The 20,065-nt window shown below is 41.9% G+C and overlaps 1 protein-coding gene across 1 annotated transcript in view; it reads left to right on the top strand.

Annotated features, from left to right (window-relative positions):
• The first annotated feature begins 5,974 nt into the window (after nt 1-5,974).
• SOX30 (SRY-box transcription factor 30) overlaps nt 5,975-20,065 on the top strand; it is a 40,607-nt gene continuing 26,516 nt past the window's right edge. Inside the window, exons 1-4 of the mRNA XM_075543176.1 lie at nt 5,975-6,986; nt 8,977-9,216; nt 10,874-11,053; nt 17,472-17,964. Coding sequence (XP_075399291.1) covers nt 5,975-6,986; nt 8,977-9,216; nt 10,874-11,053; nt 17,472-17,964 — 1,925 coding nt within the window. The remainder of the gene's footprint in view (nt 6,987-8,976; nt 9,217-10,873; nt 11,054-17,471; nt 17,965-20,065) is intronic.

The raw sequence follows: 20,065 nt of genomic DNA, 5'->3' as shown, positions 1-20,065 counted from the left end.
AAAAGATATAGTGTCTGGAGTTGTAAAGATGGAAGGTAAACAAGCTGCCATCTAGTTTAGAAGCAACAAAGACCACATGGAAGATGCACACCAGTCTTTGTAATCATGCGTTGCCAATGAGATCACGTCTCAGGCATCAAAGAAAAAACCCAAAACAAAACAAAAAGCATTATCAATGGGAATGAGGGGGAGGGCAGAGTAGAAACCCAAAGCCCATCAGTAGTCAATTGGACACCCAGTCAGAATGGCCACAAGGAAGAGAAGAGCCACTCAGGGTGCAGTATAGTACCAATGAAATACACAACCCTCCTCTAGTTCTTAAATGCCCCCCCCCAACTATCATGACCCCAATTCTATCTTACAAATCTGACTAGACCAGAACATGTATACTGGTACAGATACGAGCTCGCAACACAGGGAATCCAGAGCAGATAAACCCCTCAGGCCCAATAAGGGGAGCAGCGATACTAGGAGGTAAAGTGTAGGTATCGGGTAGTAAGGGGGAACCAATCACAATGATCGACGCAAAACCCCCATTCCAGTGGGATGAACAGAAGAAAAGCGGGTGAAATGAGACAGCAGTCAGTATAAGACATGAAAAAATAGTAACAATAATTTATAAATTATTAAGGGGGCATGGGGGAGGGAGGAGGGGAAATGAGAGTTGATGCCAGGGCCTCAAGTAGAAAGAAAATGTCTTGAAAAAGATGATGACAACATACGTACAGATGTGTTTGACAAAATGGATATGTATGAATTGTGATAAGAGCTGTAAGAGCCCCCAGTAAAATGAAATAAATCATGACATTTCCTAATTTATTTAGGTTTGCTTTGTGGCCTTCACATTTGATCTATTCTGAGGCATTAGCCACTGAAAACCTTATGAATATTAGTAAATCTGTAAGTAGTTATTATTACTGTTTTATTGCTAGACTGATTGTGTATTACGGTTCTCTAAAGAAGGAAAACCAGGACACTTATGTGTATATGTGTGTGTGTGTGTGTGTTACAAAGTCTATTCTGAACTTGAACAAAGGGGTGTAGTCTAGCCTGTCAATCAAGTCATAGCCAAGAGACCTCTATGTGGGCATGGCCTTCTCCTAAGGATTCTGGGAACTCCTGTCTTCCTCCCTGGAGGCAGGACCCTCTCTCTGCTTTCCCTTTCCTGCTGCTGAGACACTCAGAGAGCAGGAGGAGACAGATGGAGACCTGTGCCAGCACTGAGATACTCCCTCTGCCACTGAATCCACAAGACCTTCTTTCTACCCACTGGCCTGCGATTTTCCTGCATTCGGCATCATTGTACGTGTTGTGTGATACTAACGAGGAATTTAGTATCAGACTAGTATCTGACATATGGGCTAATATCAAACTTATGGACAAGATCTGAGCTGGACTGGGATGTTTTCTCAATATACAATTGCTCTTTTATATAAAGCTCTTTCTTAAACATATGAGTGTCTATGAATTTTTTCTTAACCCAGAGTAATATATATATATATAGTTTATATCGCAAAAAATATATAACAGCAAATGACACCACACAGCAGTACACAGAGGCCAGTCCAACTCAGTTTTGTGGGTCAGTTACTATACTGAAGGCCCTTCTAACTCATGACCACTAGCCCAAGGCCAAGGCAGCAGAGGCTAGTAGCGCAGCATGGCTAAGCAGGTGGTGGTAGAGCATCACAGTGTAGCAATGCAAAGTGGCAGGCTGGAAATGCGGTGTCTGGTGGTGGCAAGATGAGCAGAGTGAACCCATGGGCAGCAGACACAGCAGGGTGGGACAGTATTGCCGCGTGGAACAATGACACGGTCCATGAGTTGCCTTGGCCAGGTGGAGCAGAGCACTGCACAGCCCACAAGTAACACAGCCCACATGAGGAGGCAGGGTAGCTAGATCAGGCAGGATGCTGGCCCGACCATCAGGGAGTGTGAGAGAGGCACTGGCCTCCAGATAGCCATTTATTTCAGTTGCATCTCCAATGAGGTCATCAAGCTGCAACCTGACAGGCTAAACTCCACCCATATCTTCTTACAGGTACCATGTTGGCACAAAACCGCTCCCTAACTATCACAGATGGTATTGATTCATTTTTTCATTCAAAAAGTATTTATTGAATGCCTGCTCTATGGCATGTTGATGGCTTAATATTGGAGAGTCATTGATGAACAAAATACAAACAGTTCTGTCCTCAAGGAGTTTATAATCAAGTAGAGGAGGCAGTAGACTTATCACACACAGAGAAGTATATCATTGTCTTGAGGGACACTAACGTCAACAGACATAACATAGTTCACAAAGACAATGTTCCACATTCTACTTTGGTGGGTGGCATCTGGGACCTTACACTCTTCCAAGATGCAACTGTTAGTCTCTCCCTGTTTGAGGGAAATAAGAATGAAGAAAATAGAAAGATAAATGGAGATAATTAGTCCAGTGGACTGATGGACCAATAAACACCAGTCTCTACAACCCTGAGACCAGAAGAACTAGATTTGACCCAGCAGCCACTACCAACTATTCTGAAACTAGAAGGTCTTGGATAGAGAGGGAGAAAAACATGGACCCGAACTAGCAACTGCTTAAAAAGACCAGGATTCCTGGCTGGAATAAAGACGTGTGATCTCCTAGACCAATGCCCTTAGTCACACTTCATGTCTGTAACTGAACTCACCCCCATGGCTCAATTTAGAGTCAAACAAAAGACAAGCCTATAAGGGGAACAATAACATGTATAACATTTTATAATCATGTATAATCAACCACTTAATATAAAGAGAGCAGCATTTACCCAAGGACAAAGTTCAGAAATGTTATTAAAGAAGTGATGGTATATTAAAGGGATTTCAATGACATTGAACAAAATATGTATGAATTTGTGAATGTAAAACTGATGATCTCCTCTGTGAACCTTCACTCACTTCACAATAAAAATTATCGAACAGAGAAGCACATATTTACAAATTTTGGTAAGTACTTTAGGAGAAGTTAGGGAGGTATACACATTGCAGTGCATGAAATTATTTAACATGGCTCTTTTAGTCAGTCTCTTTAACTCTCACGAAATAACATTTTTCCTGATGGCTTGAGTAGGAGAACATGGAGGAAGATACTCATAAAATTTGGTTTTCAGTGACTGTTAACAGGGTTACTTTTGATTGTTATCCTGAAGAATATAAATTGAGCCACCTCAGAAGCAGAAAGTGGGACTCTCAGTACCAGCAAGAGAGAAAGCTAGGAGTGAAACGGCATCCTTTTGCTTCCAAAGAACCCTGCACACTGAGCCTTCTTTATCCACGAGGAAGAGGTAATATGCTGTAACACTGGAGGAGCGGGAGAGGAGCAGCAGCACCACAGCTAAGAGCAGAGCATGGAAAGCAGTGGACTTCTCAGCCCAGAGAGCAAATAAAATCCGAGTATCTTCAGGCAGGAGGCTGGCTTGTGGAGTAGGATACCTCTAGGCACTTAAGTGGGGGAGCTAGGCTTGCTTACCCACAATACTAAAGCTGAGTACCTTCGGACTGAGGCTTATGACATATGGCATACTCTTTGGACATTTATTGGCTGCCCCAAAAGAGCATTGGAGCGAAGTATTGGCTGATGAGCTGTGTGACTGAAAGGACAAAAGAAGGCTGCCTCTGGGCACAGTTGAGAAGAGGCTGTTCTGTATGACTAAATATATCCTATGATAGTTGGGTTTTGTGTCAACTTGGCTTGTCCAGAATTCTCAATGGTCCTACTATGTAACCTAATAATGTATGCCTAGCAATTTCAGGGAGCCCAAGCTGTGACCTAACAGTGTAGGTAATTCCATGATTGGATCCACAGTGGGTAGGAAAATGGTTTTAAGAGGATTAGGGAGGAGTACAACTTCCTTATTCTGGTCCTTGCCCTCATGCAACTGAAAAGAAGTCTCCTTGAGGCTGTGGCATACTACTACTTAAGCAGTCTCTGGGGAAAGGCTTGGTTCTTCTGGTTGGTATAGACCTTGCATTTCTCATTGACCTCAGGTTTTTGGGACTTGAAACAATGGCTCACCATATTGCCTACCTCCCTTTGGGAGCAATCAGTGCCTTGTCATATTGCCTACTGGCCTTGGATTAAGGTAACCCTGCCATGAATTTGACATTGGATTCATCTGCCTCTGCCTTTACCAGCCTATGGCATTCAAACTGCTTTCTGGTTTATCAACCACAATAGCTACATGAGTCAGGAAAAGACTCCAGGTCAACATCTGACCCACAGGATTGAACCAGTTTGGATTTAACTGCTTTTATAACTGTGTGAGACTCTTTCTCAATACCTATCTATCTATCTAGATAGATGCTACTATTTTTGTCTCTAGACAAAAAATGCAAGCCTAATAGAAACCCCACAATCATGAGAATTGTCTATACATTCTATGTAGTCACTGGGATGAATGATCAAACCTAGCTGAAAAGTGAGTTCTATGGTAGGGATAATTAGTGTCAGAATTGATAGGAAGGTTGCCTTGTATGTCATGTCAGATCACTCATCAAAATTTTGGGCAGATGATGCTGATGATGGTGATTTTTCTTCTCTGTTGTGCTGCTGGAGGAGGTTAGATAAGACATCCAGACAGTCTTTTACACAAGTGAACCAGACTTGATCTGATTTTTAAAGTAGATGACTGTTGAGTTGCAATTTGGAAAATGAGGCATTGTCAAAGAGAAGGGAGTCCTGATGATGCAGTGGGGTAAGAGTTGGTTCACACCCACCAGCCCCCCCTGCTGGAGAAAGATGAGGCAGTATGCTTTCATAAAGATGTACAGCCTCAGCAATATTATGGGTCAGTTCTATTCTGAGAGTGTTGCTATAAAAAAAGAATCAACTCAATGGCAGTGGGCAAATTAAGGAGACAAAAAGAGAGGTGTAGTGCTCCAGGCGTTTTCAAGGCCCTATGATAGGTAAGGGAATGAAGCAAGCCATTGTGGCTCAAGCAAAGAGAGTCATAGGTAGATTACTAAGTCTGGGTGGCAGGTATGGTGCATGTAACTCAGGACTTGATAAGCTTTGCTATAGTTTTAGACTTTTATCATGGGGTCACTGGGAGACATGGGAATATTTAAGACAATCAATATGGCATGACCTACGGTTTTTTTTAAACATCATTGGCAATTAGGACCATAGGGGCACAATGATAAAAAGGAAAATATTTATAGGGCTACAGCAGTACCTGGCAAAAGATGGGGAAGGCTTAAAAGAGGGAGGCAGTGATAGAGACTCAAATAAGGAAGAATTTAGGATGTACTCGGAAGTAGAGTCTACAGGACCTGGTGATTTAAGCTTAGCTAGCACAGTACCTATGAATCCGCATAGACTTGATGGTAGAGTTGGGTTTTTGTTTTTAGCACAGGAGCGACACAAGGTCAACTATATTCCCAACAAGATGGACCAATGACATTTAAGAAATTTCCCCTTCATCGCTGACAAAGGTCCAAAGGTCCCAGTGGTGTGAACTACCAATAGTATTTTCTGTGGCCCAGCGCACCTGTTCAAACCCAGGTTCCCCAGCCCTCTCCCAGCAGGTAAGTGGCTTGGAATCCTCACAGTTTCCTGGCAACGCCATTGTGGGGCTCTGTGGGCGGGGGAGGGGTAACTAAGGGCAACTGCCAGAAGAGAACTCCGGAAGAGAGGGAGAGTCAGAGGAGAAAATGGGCAACACGTGCTGTAGCCCCAGCCACCGTGGGTGATTCGAGGGCCTGGCTCGAGGCGACAGCTGAGGGCGGGTGGGACAGGAGAGCGCGCCTGTGATTGGTGGGCTGGAGATACTTGGGCCGTTGTGATTGGGCGCGGCCAGGACCCAGGGCAGCATTTTGAACCGCCTAGGGTTCTGGGTAGCAAAAGCCTTGGAAGGATCTTAACTGAAAGGGGGAGGGGAAAGTCGCCAACAAACGGCTGAGCTCACAATCTGGGCCGACACCAGGCCGGGTGTCCCCTCCCCCCACCATGGAGAGAGCAAGGCCTGAGCCCCTGCCTTCACAGCGCCAACTGCCGCGGGCGACCCTGCCACGCCCGTTGCGCCCCACTCCGTCCTTGCTGCCCGTAGAGGGGGCCTCCTTTCGGGCAGCAGCCGTCGAGGCGCCTCCGTCGCCACCCACCTCGTGCGAGGCCGCCATTGCGACCTTGGCCTCGTCGTGCGGGGAGGCCCCAGCATCGGGCATACCGCCCGTGGCACGGCGGCTGCTGCAGGTGAAACCGGACCAAGTGTTTTTGCTGCCTCCAGCGTCACCACTGCCCCAGGCCCGAGACGAAGCGGTTGCCGCCCCTTCCGCGCAGGCGCGACTTCTGCAGTTGAGGCCAGAGTTGCTGCTGCTGCCCCCGCCGCCGCCCGCGTCCGATGGCGCCCCCTGCAGGCCGGACGCGCACCTAGCGCAGCCCCGAGCGCTGCACGTCAAGGCGGAGAAGCCGGAGCCCAGACTGGGCTCGGAGCCGTCCGTGGGGCCCCGCAGAGCCGTCGAGACCGGTCCCAGGGCTTCTAGAGTGGCCAAAGTGGAAGGACCCGGGCCAGCCCTCGACAGCCGCCGAGGGGAAGAGAAAAAGGTCAAGTTGGAGGCAAAAGAGGTCATGAAGGACCTAGGGATTGGTGGTGAAGGCAAAGGCCTGGTGACTCTCCGAGAAGGGGTCATCAAAACCGAGGAGCCCGAGAGACTCCGTGAGGACTGCAGGCTCAGTGCAGAGCCCGAGCACAATGACTTGATCCACGGCAGCAAGGAGGTCATCCTAGCCCAGCCGGCCAGTGCCTTTGGTCCCCACCAACAAGATCTCAGGATCCCTTTGACCCTCCACACCGTCCTCCCTGGGGCCCGGATTCAGTTTCAGGGACCTCCACCGTCAGAGCTGATACGCTTGACCAAGGTCCCCCTGACCTCAGTGCCTATTAAAATGCAGTCCTTACTGGAGCCTTCTGTAAAAATTGAAACTAAAGATGTCCCGCTCACGGTGCTTCCCTCAGATGCAGGTATTAGACGGCAGGGCCTTCTGGTTTTCCTATCTTCATCTGTGTTGCCCCATAGCTGACATGTCAGCAGTTCTGAAGTCTAAAAACTAGACAACTAAACTCCTGGAACTGATTCTTTTCAGGGCAAAGGCTGCACCGGTATCACTTCTAACTGGCTTGTACCCAAAACTCTGAACATTACAAGGCTGGGATCTGACTGAGTATATACACAAAAATGGAAATATTCTTGCTAAATAACACAAAGCCTTAGGTATATATGCTACAACGATTTCATAGGAAAATATTGTCTTAGTGTAGCTTAGAATTTGTATCAAGAAACAGGAAAGTTAATATTAATTATAGGAGTTATTCATCTCTAAATTGAACAATAATCACTTTTATAGAATAGAACCTGATTAAATATAGTACTTTAATATTTTAAAGCCCCAAAGTTAGATATTGAACATGAAATTGCTATAATAAGCTGGAAAAAATCTTTTTAAAAAACTGACTATAGTTACAGCAGTAACAACTACAAATAGATTTTTTTTTTATTCCTGTCCAGTCTTTCCAAAGATGTTCTTAGCTAATTCTTATTTTTAGATTAGTTCAGACAGAACTAATTCACAGTGCCTTGGAATACCTTGGAAAGTCATAATAATCAACAGTCCCTATTAACTTTTATATCGTGTTTGGTCTTGTTTTATAGTTATAGAGTTCTTTCCATTCCTTTGCTTTTGTCTTTGGTTTTAAGCTTTTTCATTTTCTAAAGGAAAGAATGGGAATGCGTGGATTATACTAATGTCATTCTTTGCACTGTAACCAAAGTTATGTATCCAGTAACTCTACAATCGATCCCAGGTAGTGCACTGGTGAAGGTTTTCAGCTGCTAACTGGGGAGTCAGTGGTTCAAATCTCCCAGCCCCTCAAAAGGAGAAAGAAAAGTAGTATCTGTTCCCAAACATATTAGCAGCTGTACTCTATTCTACAGGCTCCCTATGCATCAGAGTCATAATCAATAGCAGTGCGAACTTGATAATGAACATAGACTAGGAAGTTTACAGACAATTTTTGTTGATGAAATGCAAAAAGATGGGAATTTAGCCACCTTATTGTAAATTCAGCAGCCTCTGTGACTCTAAACAAGTCATGTTCATTAATTTTTGTATTTTTTTCTATTAGCACATGAACCCCTCCTTGACAGGAGCTTCATCCTCACAGTGAAATACAACTAAGATAGTAAAATATTGTGCATATTTTTGCTAGAGTGGCATGTGAGTGAGTTTCTTTAGGCATTTAGGGACCCCTGGAGGCTCAGTGTTGGGCTAACAAAAGGGTCAACAGTTTGAATTCACCGAAAACTCTGTGGGAGAAAGATGAAGAAGTCTACTTCCATAAAGACTTGTAGCCTAGGAAACCCCTGGAAGAAATTCCACTCTGCCCTGTGGAGTGGCTATGAGTTGGAATGGCTTCTTCTACAGCCATAGATGGGTTAACTGCATACTAGGGAATCCTGGTGGCTCAGTGCTTAAGCTTTAGTTGCTAACCTAAAGGTACAGTGGTTCAAGCCTCTCAGCCAGACAGAAATATAAAGATAATGGTATTGGAAGACTTTGGGGCAGTTTTCCTCTGTTCTAAAGGGTAACTATGAGTCAGAATCGACAACTATTGGTTGAGTGGGGTTTAACTCATGCTAGGATTATAGCCATGGATAAGCCATAGTTCCTGTGCCATAGAAATAGAATATTTTAATGGGAAGTAAATAAAATGGTCACCATTTTTCAAAGTATTCTTACAACTTAAATAAAAAGTAATCCAGCAATGTACTGTGTCTTTGTTCAGTGCATTATTCTCTTGGAGAAAAAGGAGTCATTCTAAGCTACAGGTATTCTGGAATATTGGCAGTTCTCTTAAGATACTTTAAAAATAAACATGGATGGACATGCAGGTCACTCTAAAATTGTGTGTGAGTGTACCACATTAATTTAGTCTCTCAATTTTTGTCATGTAGGAATACCAGATACTCCCTTCAGTAAGGACAGAAATGGTCATGTGAAGCGACCCATGAACGCATTCATGGTTTGGGCAAGGATCCACCGGCCAGCACTAGCCAAGGCTAACCCAGCAGCCAACAATGCAGAAATCAGTGTCCAGCTCGGGTTAGAGTGGAACAAACTTAGTGAAGAACAAAAGAAACCCTATTATGATGAAGCACAAAAGATTAAAGAAAAGCACAGAGAGGAATTTCCTGGTAAAATAAACAAAGCCTTTTCCTAACTTCTTTTAAATTAGTGTATTTTGGTAAGGATTAGGTTGAGATTGAAAAGCAAAATACATCCTTTTCCCTCTATTCTGATATATGCATAGCGAGATGTATGGCTAACATTATAGTCATGATTGGATCAGTACTGAATATAAGTTCATAACTTAACAACAGACTATCTGGTCTCATTTATCAACGCATATGAACGAGTACAGTAATACTGTGGTTTTGATTAAATTTAGAGAGATCTAAAGGTAGTTAAGATAAAGTTCCAGAGATTTTGCTTAGCTCTACTTTCTGAGTTTCTGCTTTTACAGAATTAAGGGAATACATCTGAGTGTTTATATTGTTCATTTGGGTGGCTTAGGAAAGCTGAAATTTATTTCTAAGTCATAATTTTGCAAGCATTCTCAAAAATTTAGTGTTAAAATCATAGCAATAGAACAAAAAACCTGAAGTATACCCTAAAAGATAATGAGAATGCAGGAATGATCATGTTCCATTTAATAATGCATAGTTATCAGAACACAGTCCTGCCTTCTGATTGATATGTTATCCTCATTATGACATAGTTTTGAATAAGTCTAGTTCCTATGCACCAGGGAGGACACAGATTAGTAAACTTGGGTAAATAGAATGTACAGTATATGGCCAGAATTACTGTGAATGGTGGGGCAATAAGGAAAACATTCCCCTGAAATATGACAATAAGGTTCTAAGGAAGGGCAGATGCAGCAGCTCAGGGAACCAGGGAATCTTCTGGTTACACCATGGTGACAGCTGACCTTGCTCCATTCTTCTGCTCTTGAAAGAAAATTAATTGTAGACTTGGAAACTGCCAACTCTAAAAAAGTGACTTAACCAGTTTAAAAATTATTGACATATAAACCACCTACTATGCAGTTCAATAGTTTAAATATTAAAAGTTGTGCAGTTATTACCACAATACATTTTTAGAACATTTGCTTCCATCTTGTATTCTTATTACCAGCTCCTCGTTACTCAGAAAACTCCCCTGCTATTTCCCTAAGAACCTATTATTATAATTACTTTCTCTATAGATTTGCCTAACCTAGCATTCATGTAAAGAAAATTATACCAAAAAGAAATCCAACATCAAAACCAGAACAAACTTCAAACTAAAGCAGAAAATAATACTTTTTGAGTCCAACATAAAAATATGAGTGATGAGTCATTAGTGACCATTAATTGCATTGTAAGATGTAGATATAAGGAAGCAGGAAATGAACTATGTCTTAGGAAGGCATTGTTTCATGGGTAGAGCAACGGCTTTTAGATTCAAGCATACTGAAGCTAATGTTGATTTTACTACAGATTCAATATGTGTCTTGGAATATAAGAAAATTGGCCTTGCTCTCTTTTGAATTATGGATTAAGGTATTGGAAGTTGGCACTATATGGTTATGTATGTGACAGTGTGCAGTGAGGGGAGTCACGCATAGAAATTTCTATGCATGATTGGAGCTGGAAAATATACTTTAGACCAATGCTGTCTTCTTTTTCTTCTTCTTCTTTTTTTTTTTTAAGAATAATGAAGCTGAAGTACTTTGGATTTTAATGTGAAGTGAATTATTTAGAAGGAGTCTACATCTTTTAATTAAAAGTAGTTTGTCTTCTTCTATAGGTTGGGTTTATCAGCCTCGCCCAGGGAAGCGGAAACGCTTCCCTCTGAGTGTCTCCAACGTATTTTCTGGTACCACACAGAGCATCATCTCAACAAACCCTACAGCAATTTATCCTTATCGGTCACCTACCTACTCTGTGGTTATTCCCAGCCTACAGAATACCATCACTCATCCAGTTGGTGAGTTAGCTTTATTATAGACTTCTGCTTTTTTAATAGTTGTCTGGAATTTTTACTTCTGATGATGAAATGTTGCTTCTGTTAGAAAAGAATTTAAAGCCATAATGTTAATTTAAAAATAAATAAAAGACTATAGAGAAAGTGAGAAAATTAAATTGGCGAAGGAAAAGTTACAGTAGACAAAGTCTTTTCTTTGCAAGACTAGGAGTTATTTCATGTACAGGGTCACTGACCTTTAAAGCAAATCAGGATGAGCCCGTAGATTAGGCAGATAATGTATGAAGTGTCTGACGTAATTCAATAGGAAGTAGGTGTGTATTTTTGCTATCAACCCCAAAGGACTGGCTAATAGGGGTCAGGCGCAGCACTCACATCCTGGAACTAAGGAACAATGACTGACCTGTTAGGCTCATTCTCTTCCTGTTATAGAAAAACAATGAAGCTAATCTATTTTCTATCAACTCTTTCTTTGGTTCACTACACGGTCTTTTCCGAAATCTCTACTTTAAAGCATCCATGCATGTTTGGTGCTTTTAAGAGCCCCAATTGAGAAGCTAATGCTCTAACAAGGTATTAGAGTACTATTCATCATTGGTTTGTTCTTCCTGAGCCTATTTTAAACAACTGCTAAAAACAACAAACCGATTGCTGTCCCACTCACGTTAACCCCATGTGTTACCGTGTAGACGGCTCCATAGGGCTGTCTTCACCAAATTTTTTAGGAACCAGTTATCAGCCACTTCTTCCTGTACACTGCTTCCTGGATTCATGCGACCAATGTTTAGGTCTCTTCAAGTACAAACCATTGGTACCATATAGGGAGTTCTGAGGGCACAATGTTGGGCTGCTGACCCAAAGGTTGGTGGTTCGAATCCGCCACCTGTTGTGCAGGAGACAAGATGAGGCTTTTGTAAAGGTTTGCAGCTTCAGAAACCCTAGGAGCAGTTCTACTGTGTCCTGTCTCATCACTGCCATTTAGTCGATTCTGATTCATAGCGAACCTCTGGAACAGCAGTTCTCCACCTTCCTAATGCCATTCCCGTTTAATACCATTCCTCATTTTTTGGTGACCCTCAACTATAAAATTATTTTTGTGCTCTTTCATAACTGTAATTTTGCTACTGTTATGAACCATAATGTAAATGATGTATTTTCATGGTTACAAATTGAACATAATGAAAGCATAGTGATTAATCACAAAATAATATGTAATTATATATTGTGAAATATTTATTTCCTTTACAAAAAAAATAAGTTTTGTCTTGAAGCATGGTGTAGCATGGGTAACAGTCTTCACATCCAGTACTCATATGTGGGCGCATCTGCATGTGGTGGGACCCTCCTGGAGATGGACAGAGGAGCAGTGTCTCAGTTCCTAAGACCATGGGAAATATGTGTTTTCCGATGGTCTTAGGTGACCCCTGTGAAATGGTCATTCAATCCCCAAAGGGGTCGCAACCCACAGGTTGAGAAGCGCTGCTCTAGAACATGGCAAAACTGCACTTGTTGGTTTCTGAGATTGTAATTCTTCCTGAACCCACTGCTGATGAGTCGATTCCCACTTATAATGACCCTGTAGGCTAGAGTCCCTGTAAGCAGGAAATGACTCAACAGTAGTGAATTTTAGCCCCTTAGTTATCCCTGTGTTATTGGTTGCTCAGTGTCTTTGAGCCAATTGCAACTCCCTCTAACTCCTTGTTGTTGTTAGGTGCTGTGAAGTTGGTTCCAACTCATAGCAGCCCTATGAGTTGGAACGAAGCACCACCCAGTCCTGTGTCGTCATCACCACACTTGTCCTTGTGTTGGAGTCCATTGTCGCACTCAGTGTGTTAGTCCATCTTCTCAAGGGGCTTCCTGTTTTCACTGCCCTCTCACACTTCTTAAAATAATGTTTTGCCCTTATCATTTCTAAGGTACTTTCTGGTTGTGCTTCTAAGATAGATTTGTTTGTTTTGGCAGTCCATGGTACCTTCAACATTCTTCACCAGGAACATGATTCAAATACATAGATTCTTCTTCTGTCTTCCATATTCAATGTCCAACTTTCACATATATGGAGTAATTGAAAATACCATAATTGAAAATACCTCCAGACAGATCACTGTCAAATGTACTATTGCAACGGTTGTTGGATGATCTTCAGCCAAATTTTACTTGCATGTGATATCAGTGATATTGTTTTATGGTTTGAGCATTCTTTTGGGTCACCTTTCTTTGGAATGGATGCAAAAATGGCCAGGTAGTGGCCTTCCACATTTCCTGGTGTAGACGAGTGCATGAGTTTCCTTTCCTTCTTGTCTTTTTAGTGACCTTTTGACTTCTCGTGGATGCTATTCTTGATGTCCTCTCAGATCTCAGCAGAAAAAGCATTGTACTTCAAGATTGATTTTGAGATGTCTTTCTGGACAATGAATGTCAAGTCATTCTTCTTGATTGTGTTATTTCTGATATAGTAAATCACATGATTTTCTGATTCAAAATAGCCAAATACCAGTCCATTACTCACTAATCAACCTTTATGGATTCGGTATAACAACCTTTATCAATCTTTATGGATTCAGTTTCCTTTACCATGACTTCATTTTTCTAGATTCATCCATCACACATCCCAAGTTCAGATCATTAGCAGATTTTTGCAGCTGGTTTCTTAACTTTGAGTGGGTTCCTACCAGCAAATGAAGATCCCAAAGGATCCACTCCCACACGCTTCACCCTACTCATTCACCATGATCGACTCCACTCCAAAAAACCAGCTCCTTCTCAGTCACATTTTGTGTACCTTCGGACTCAAGGGCCCTGTGCTCCGGCACCATCTCATAATGTTCTGCTTCCATTCATAACTCTTTCAGTATCTGATGATGTTTCAGACATAGGCATTTTCAGGGACTACTTACTCTGAAGTGGGCAGCTGATTCCTCCTTCGTTGTCCTAATGTCTGGAAGCTCCTCTGAAACCTGTTCCCTTTGGGTGACCCTGCTGGCTTTTGAAACACCAGTGACATAGCTCCCAGCATCACAGCACCACCCAACCCCCCACAGTATGACACTGTGACACACTTGTGGTGGAGTGATGAGCTGTAGGTGCTGTCTTTCTAACTGCCTTTCAGTTGTCCATCTTTTGCTATCAGTTATCAACCAGTTCTGTTCTAGATATGAGGAGCCCTGGTGCTGTAGTGCTTACAGGTTGGACTGTGATCCTCAAGGTCAGAATTGACCTGATGACAGTGAGTTTGAGTTTAGTTCGGTGCTAGACACTAGGGATAAAAGAGTTACCTGTTCTCAAGCTGCCTATGTGAGGGTGGTGTGCTAGACATGCAAACAATTCCAAAGATTTACTCTGTTTCATGATGAGTATGACTGATTTACACCATACTGATGGAACATGAGGGAGAGAAATACTTTTGCTTGATATGATAAATTAGGAAAGATCCTGTAGTCTATGTAACCTCATTAGTAGAATCAAGCCAGTTTCCTTTAGATTTGACTTCTGTTTGCCTCAACTTCACTGGGTCAGAGGCCATCTAGAAACAGATGAATAAATCTCTTAATTCCCTACTTCTAGGGTTAGATGAGGCATTATCTGCTTTATCTAGAGAGAGGGAAGGAGGACAGAGTATTACCAGAGAAAGGCCCAGAGAAGATCCCCATTTCCTTCAGCTTCTATCAGATATTTTCAACCATAGAGTCTATTCTTAGACTATCTTCTTTCTTAACAGAAACCTAACTGCTTCTTAATAGAAGCCTAGACTGGATTATGACACACTTACATTAGTATTCTAGCATTGGTGTATCTGTTCTTTTAGTCACTCAACCAATTAATAAGTCTACTCACCTACCATATATACTCGAATATAAGCTGACCTGAGTATAAAGCGAGATACCTAATTATTACCTGGGAAACCAGAAAAACTGATTGACTTGAGTATAAGCCTAGGGTGGAAAATGCAGGAGCTATTGGTGAGTTTCAATAGTCAAAACAAATGAAAACAAAATTACTAAAAATTGAGACATCAGTGGGGTAATTATTTAAATATTTATTCTAAATAAAAAATATAAATAAAAGTACAAGTCATCCAACATTACTAAACCAGTAAAATAAGTGGAAAATAGGCTCAACAAAAACAATAAGGTATCAACAATGATTCCTTAAGAGTACTATTCCCTGAGCTCAATCAGCAACCAAGCTAAAATGTAGAGTTAAAATCCTTCAAAACTGGATTCCTCATCATCATCCGTATCCCAATGCAGAGCTTCAGCTGGTGTGAGGTCATCATAGACGCTGTCCTCACTGAGATCGCTGTCATCACCATCACTGCTGTCATTTTCATACAAAGCGCAGTCTTCACTGCCATCCATAGCATTACTAATACTACATTTCTGGAAGGCACGTCACACCATGTCTTCTGCAATGTCTCCCATGCATCTCGAACCCACTTTGCTATTAACTCTATGTCAGGCTTCATGAGATCTCCTCCTTTTGTTAGTTGGGCTTGACCAGATGTCTTCCATTCATGCCACATCCTTTGCACACGGTCTTTAAAAGCCTTATTCAAAGATACACCCAGAGGCTGCAGTATAGATATAAGCCCACCTGGAATAACAGCTAAAGTAACTTTACTAGATTTTGCCAATTTTTTTATATCATCCGATAGGTGGGCTCTGAACATATCCCAAACAAGTAACGATGGCTTTTTCTTTACGGCTGCTCCTGGTCGTCGGTTCCAAATTTCTTCCAGCCATTTTTTTGTTCCATCTTCATCCATCCAGCCTTTAACATGTGCACGTACAGTAATTATTGGTGGGAAATTGATATTTTTAGGCAAGATCTTTCTTTTAAAAATAATGACAGGGCACAGCTTAGTTCCATTAGGCAAACATGATAGAACAACTGTAAAGTGTTTTTTTTTCATTTCCTGTGGTTTTGAGAAAAATGTTTTTTTCTCCTAAACTTGCCACAGTTCTGTTGCTTGGAAGATCAAAAGTCATGTCAGCTTCATCCATATTCCCAGTATCTGCCAGGTCATAATTATAAATCCTTCTTAGTTTTATAAAAAATACTGGAATGACATAATTTTTACATCAAGGTTTTGTGGAAATTCTGGGAAATCTTTGTTCTTTGTCTCAAACATAGTAGGGCAAACCTATTCATGAAGCGAGTACACCATCCTGTTGACACAGCAAATTTTTCAATGCCAGGTGCTTTATATTTGTCATCCTTAGCCAATTGTAGAGCACGTATGCGGATTCCCATGCGTGTTACGCAGTAACCATTTTGACGACACTCCGTAACCCATTTATGCAATTCACTCTCTAGAGCCCCATAAAAAGACATTAAACCACGATGAGCTTTTTTAACTTTTGGAATCTGTTCCAAGTCAGCCTTCATTTTCCGCTACTCCCTCACTTGCTTTACGTCAACACAGAATCCCCTACTTGTGATACTGTTATTGCTCTCTTCTGCTCTTGATACAACCTTCATTTTGAAACCAGCCTCATATGACCGGTGTTTTTTGTTTTGGTTCAAGAGTATCCATTTCTAATAGAATTAAAAAACAAGACTTTGAAAAAGAGCTTTCATGGTAATGCCCCCCACCCCACCCCCATGATGTGTTAGCCTGGAGGAGAAGGGGGGAGTCTGTGTGGGCGGGGGAGGGGGGGATGCAGGATGTGAATTAACACAGAGACCACAGGGGAGCCACAGACACATCCTTAGCTGGCGGAAGAAAGTCACTACTGGGCGCTTCTGCAAATTGGAGCCGCATAGGATGGCTCTGATTGGTTAGATGTGCGAAAACAAACATTCAAAGCCCTGCAGTGTCAGCAGGGCTTTGAATCACCGGCAAGATAATAGGCACTCATCCAGTTACCTGGGGGACCCAGGGAGCTGTTATACCTCTCTGGGGTACCACTGACCCATGTATAAGCCGAACCCCAGTTTTTCAGCACATTTTTTGTGCTGAAAAACTTGGCTTATACATGAGTATATACGGTATTTATTTTCCAAAAAATACTTGTTGATGACCTATTTTATGCAGGTGACTTAAACCCAATGGGACAATTCCACTCCACTCTACTAGCTCTCTTGCAGTCAGAATTGACTTGGCAGCAAGAGGGATATTGGGCCAGGCAGAATTTTGTGCCCTGGGATTTATCAGTGATCAGAACATGATACTTGTACTCTAACTGACAAAGAGAAACAGAAATAAATACATAAATGAGATAAGGCGAGCTTGTTATAAATATTATAAACAAATAGAGTACTAATAAACAGGGAAATAAATAGAATGATTGGATGTAGTGAAGCTGTTAGATAAGCTTATTAGTGGAGACCTCTGACTACCATTTATTAAATTCTACTAACAAATAAAAACATGGTGTGACTCAAATAGTGGCTGATCCATTCTGTCTTATTTCTAAAGGTGAAACGACACCTGCCACCCAGCTACCTACACCTGCAGTCCAGCGCCCAAGCCCCATCACACTTTTCCAGCCCAGTGTCTCCAGTACTGCCCAGGTGGCCGTCCAGACTCCAAGCCTGCCCCTCCGCCCAGCTCTCCCAGCCCAGCGCTTTGCGGGGCCCTCCCAGACAGACACTCATGGGCTGCATTCTGAAGCCAGTCGGTCTGTGAAGAGACCCACCCCTGTCTCTCTGGAGAGCACCACCAGGATCCCAACCAGCGCGAGTACTGCCCATGTCAGATTTGCAACCTCAACCATCCAGCCACCCAAGGAGTATCCTAGCGTTTCCTCTTGTCCCAGAAGTGCTCCAATTCCTCAGACTCCGCCCATTCCACATTCGCACGTCTACCAACCCACTCCCCTGGGCCACCCAGCCACACTGTTTGGGACATCACCGCGATTCTCTTTTCATCACCCCTACTTCTTACCTGGACCACACTACTTCCCATCAAGGTAAAAAAAATGAACAACTTTTTTCCTCTTCTCTGGAAATACAAATATGATTTTTATTTTTTTAAAATTCTCTCAAGGCATCTCTCTTTCACAGAAAAGACTTTTCAGTCAAATTTAGTGGCTGAATAGTTAACCCGAATAAATGTAGTGGGCTAGAATAAATGTAAGGCGCTAGAGAGAGTACCTGTCCCATCTCAATGCCACTACTACATAGCTCCAGGCAACTGTTGCCACCCGAGAACACATGCGCAAATGCTGTCTGCTCTGGTTTTTCATGACAGGGTCTGGAGGTCATTTACTCAGATTTCCTTATTGTGTGGAGCTGTGCTTCTCAAGCCTTAATGTGCATAGGAATTGCTTAGAATCTCGTGAAGATGCAGATTCTGATCAGCTCATCTATTAATGTGTAGTAGACCTGATAGTTCAGCATTTCTCAGAAGTTCCCAATGGGGGCCGGTCCTGCTGGATCATGAGCTACAGTCTCGACAACGACAGCGAAGGCATTGAGGAGGGCCTTTGCTATAAGGGGGGTTAACAACTCTGATGTTGTTTTCCCTCTCGGCGCTTTTCTTAGCAGACCAGAACGCTTCCCATGGAAATTTCCAATAAAGGAATTGATTTTCATGAGGAGTATCTAGGGAAAACAAACTTGTCACTTTTCATTTTGTGGGGGTGATTAACATTTAACTTGAACGTATCCTGATGAGTGATATTGATCTCAACTTTCTGATTGCCGTTGAATATGTAGACAGATATGTCCTGTGTTGAGACCAGAGTACTAAATGTGTAGGCTAAATAAATTTTCTATTTTTACTTATTTGGAAACTAAAACTACTCCCCACCCATTCCTCAAAGGAAAGGTCTTTTGAGGGCTACATTATATCGATGTGATTTATAATAGGGTTTCAAGCCTTTATTTCAGAGTTGGAGGAAACGGGATGAAGGAATCAGCTCAGGATGACAGGAGATATTGCTGTCTGGTCTCTTTGCGTTTTCACTGTTGGTGCTTTAAGTGTCACCGTTCTGAGGGTGCACCAGGTGACACGATCTGAGGGAGGGACACCAAGATGACTGTCTATATTATTTCTTGCAGTGTTTCAGCAGAAAAGTAATATATTTAATCAAAATATCCTCAAAATTAATCATAACAAAAACTTTTTGTAAGACCAGTTTACATATGTCATTGTACTTACAACACTAAAACTCCATATGAATATGATTTTTGTGTGCTCCACTCAATGGAACACACATTACTTCCCAATTAGAATGGTGCTTTGACTCATGTGGTTTCGTTGGCGTGCATTAAAAGCATGTGCAGTTGTTTTATTGCTGCTAGCGTTTATATAGTCACTGGTTTTGTCAAATTTCAGATGTTTTAGATACAATATTGTGGCAATTAGTATTTGTGATCCTATATAAATAATTTTAGGAGCGAGCATAAAGTAGTAATTAAAGAACAAGAGGAAAAATTAAGGCTTCCACTCCCCCACTAACCATAATGTAACTAATGTTGTAATTCGATGTAGAAAGATTTTACAGACAATTTTGTTGTTAGCATTCCTAAAGTCTAAGAAATATTATGCTAGACCAGCTTATAACTCTATTTGTCATCAATTCAAATGGATGATAAACATTACTAAGGATTCTGTATGATCTGGTGTGGGATTAGGTCCGTGGGAGTGAGGCGATGACACCCTGAGGTGCTAGCCCCCAGATGACATCAACTGTAGTGACATTGTTGGCTTCTGTTTCTCTTTAGTGACTTTCAGTTTTTAAGTTCAAGGGATCAAACCTCAAAAGAATCCAAATCTAGAGATTGATGATCTATCCTCACTTGTATTTGCTAGGATCTAGAATCTTGTATTAGAATTTTAGAAAATGTATGGTATTTTCCGTAGTTAAGAAGAGTGCTAAGAAAATTGAATAACTCCTGAAGACTTGACTTTAGTTCGACAAACTAAAATGATGAATAATTTGTTGTCTGTGTCACATAACTCATTTATAATAAAGGGAAACCAAACCAAACCGACTGCCGTTGAGTGATTCTGAAATGATAGTGGTCCTATGAGACAGGATCTTTATGAAAGAGACCGCTCTCTCT

The sequence above is a fragment of the Tenrec ecaudatus genome, chromosome 2, assembly GCF_050624435.1.
Source record: "Tenrec ecaudatus isolate mTenEca1 chromosome 2, mTenEca1.hap1, whole genome shotgun sequence".
NCBI classification, from domain to species: Eukaryota; Metazoa; Chordata; class Mammalia; order Afrosoricida; family Tenrecidae; genus Tenrec; species Tenrec ecaudatus.
The sequence above is the reverse complement of the archived record's forward strand: the minus strand, read 5'-3'. Positions and strand labels throughout refer to the sequence as shown.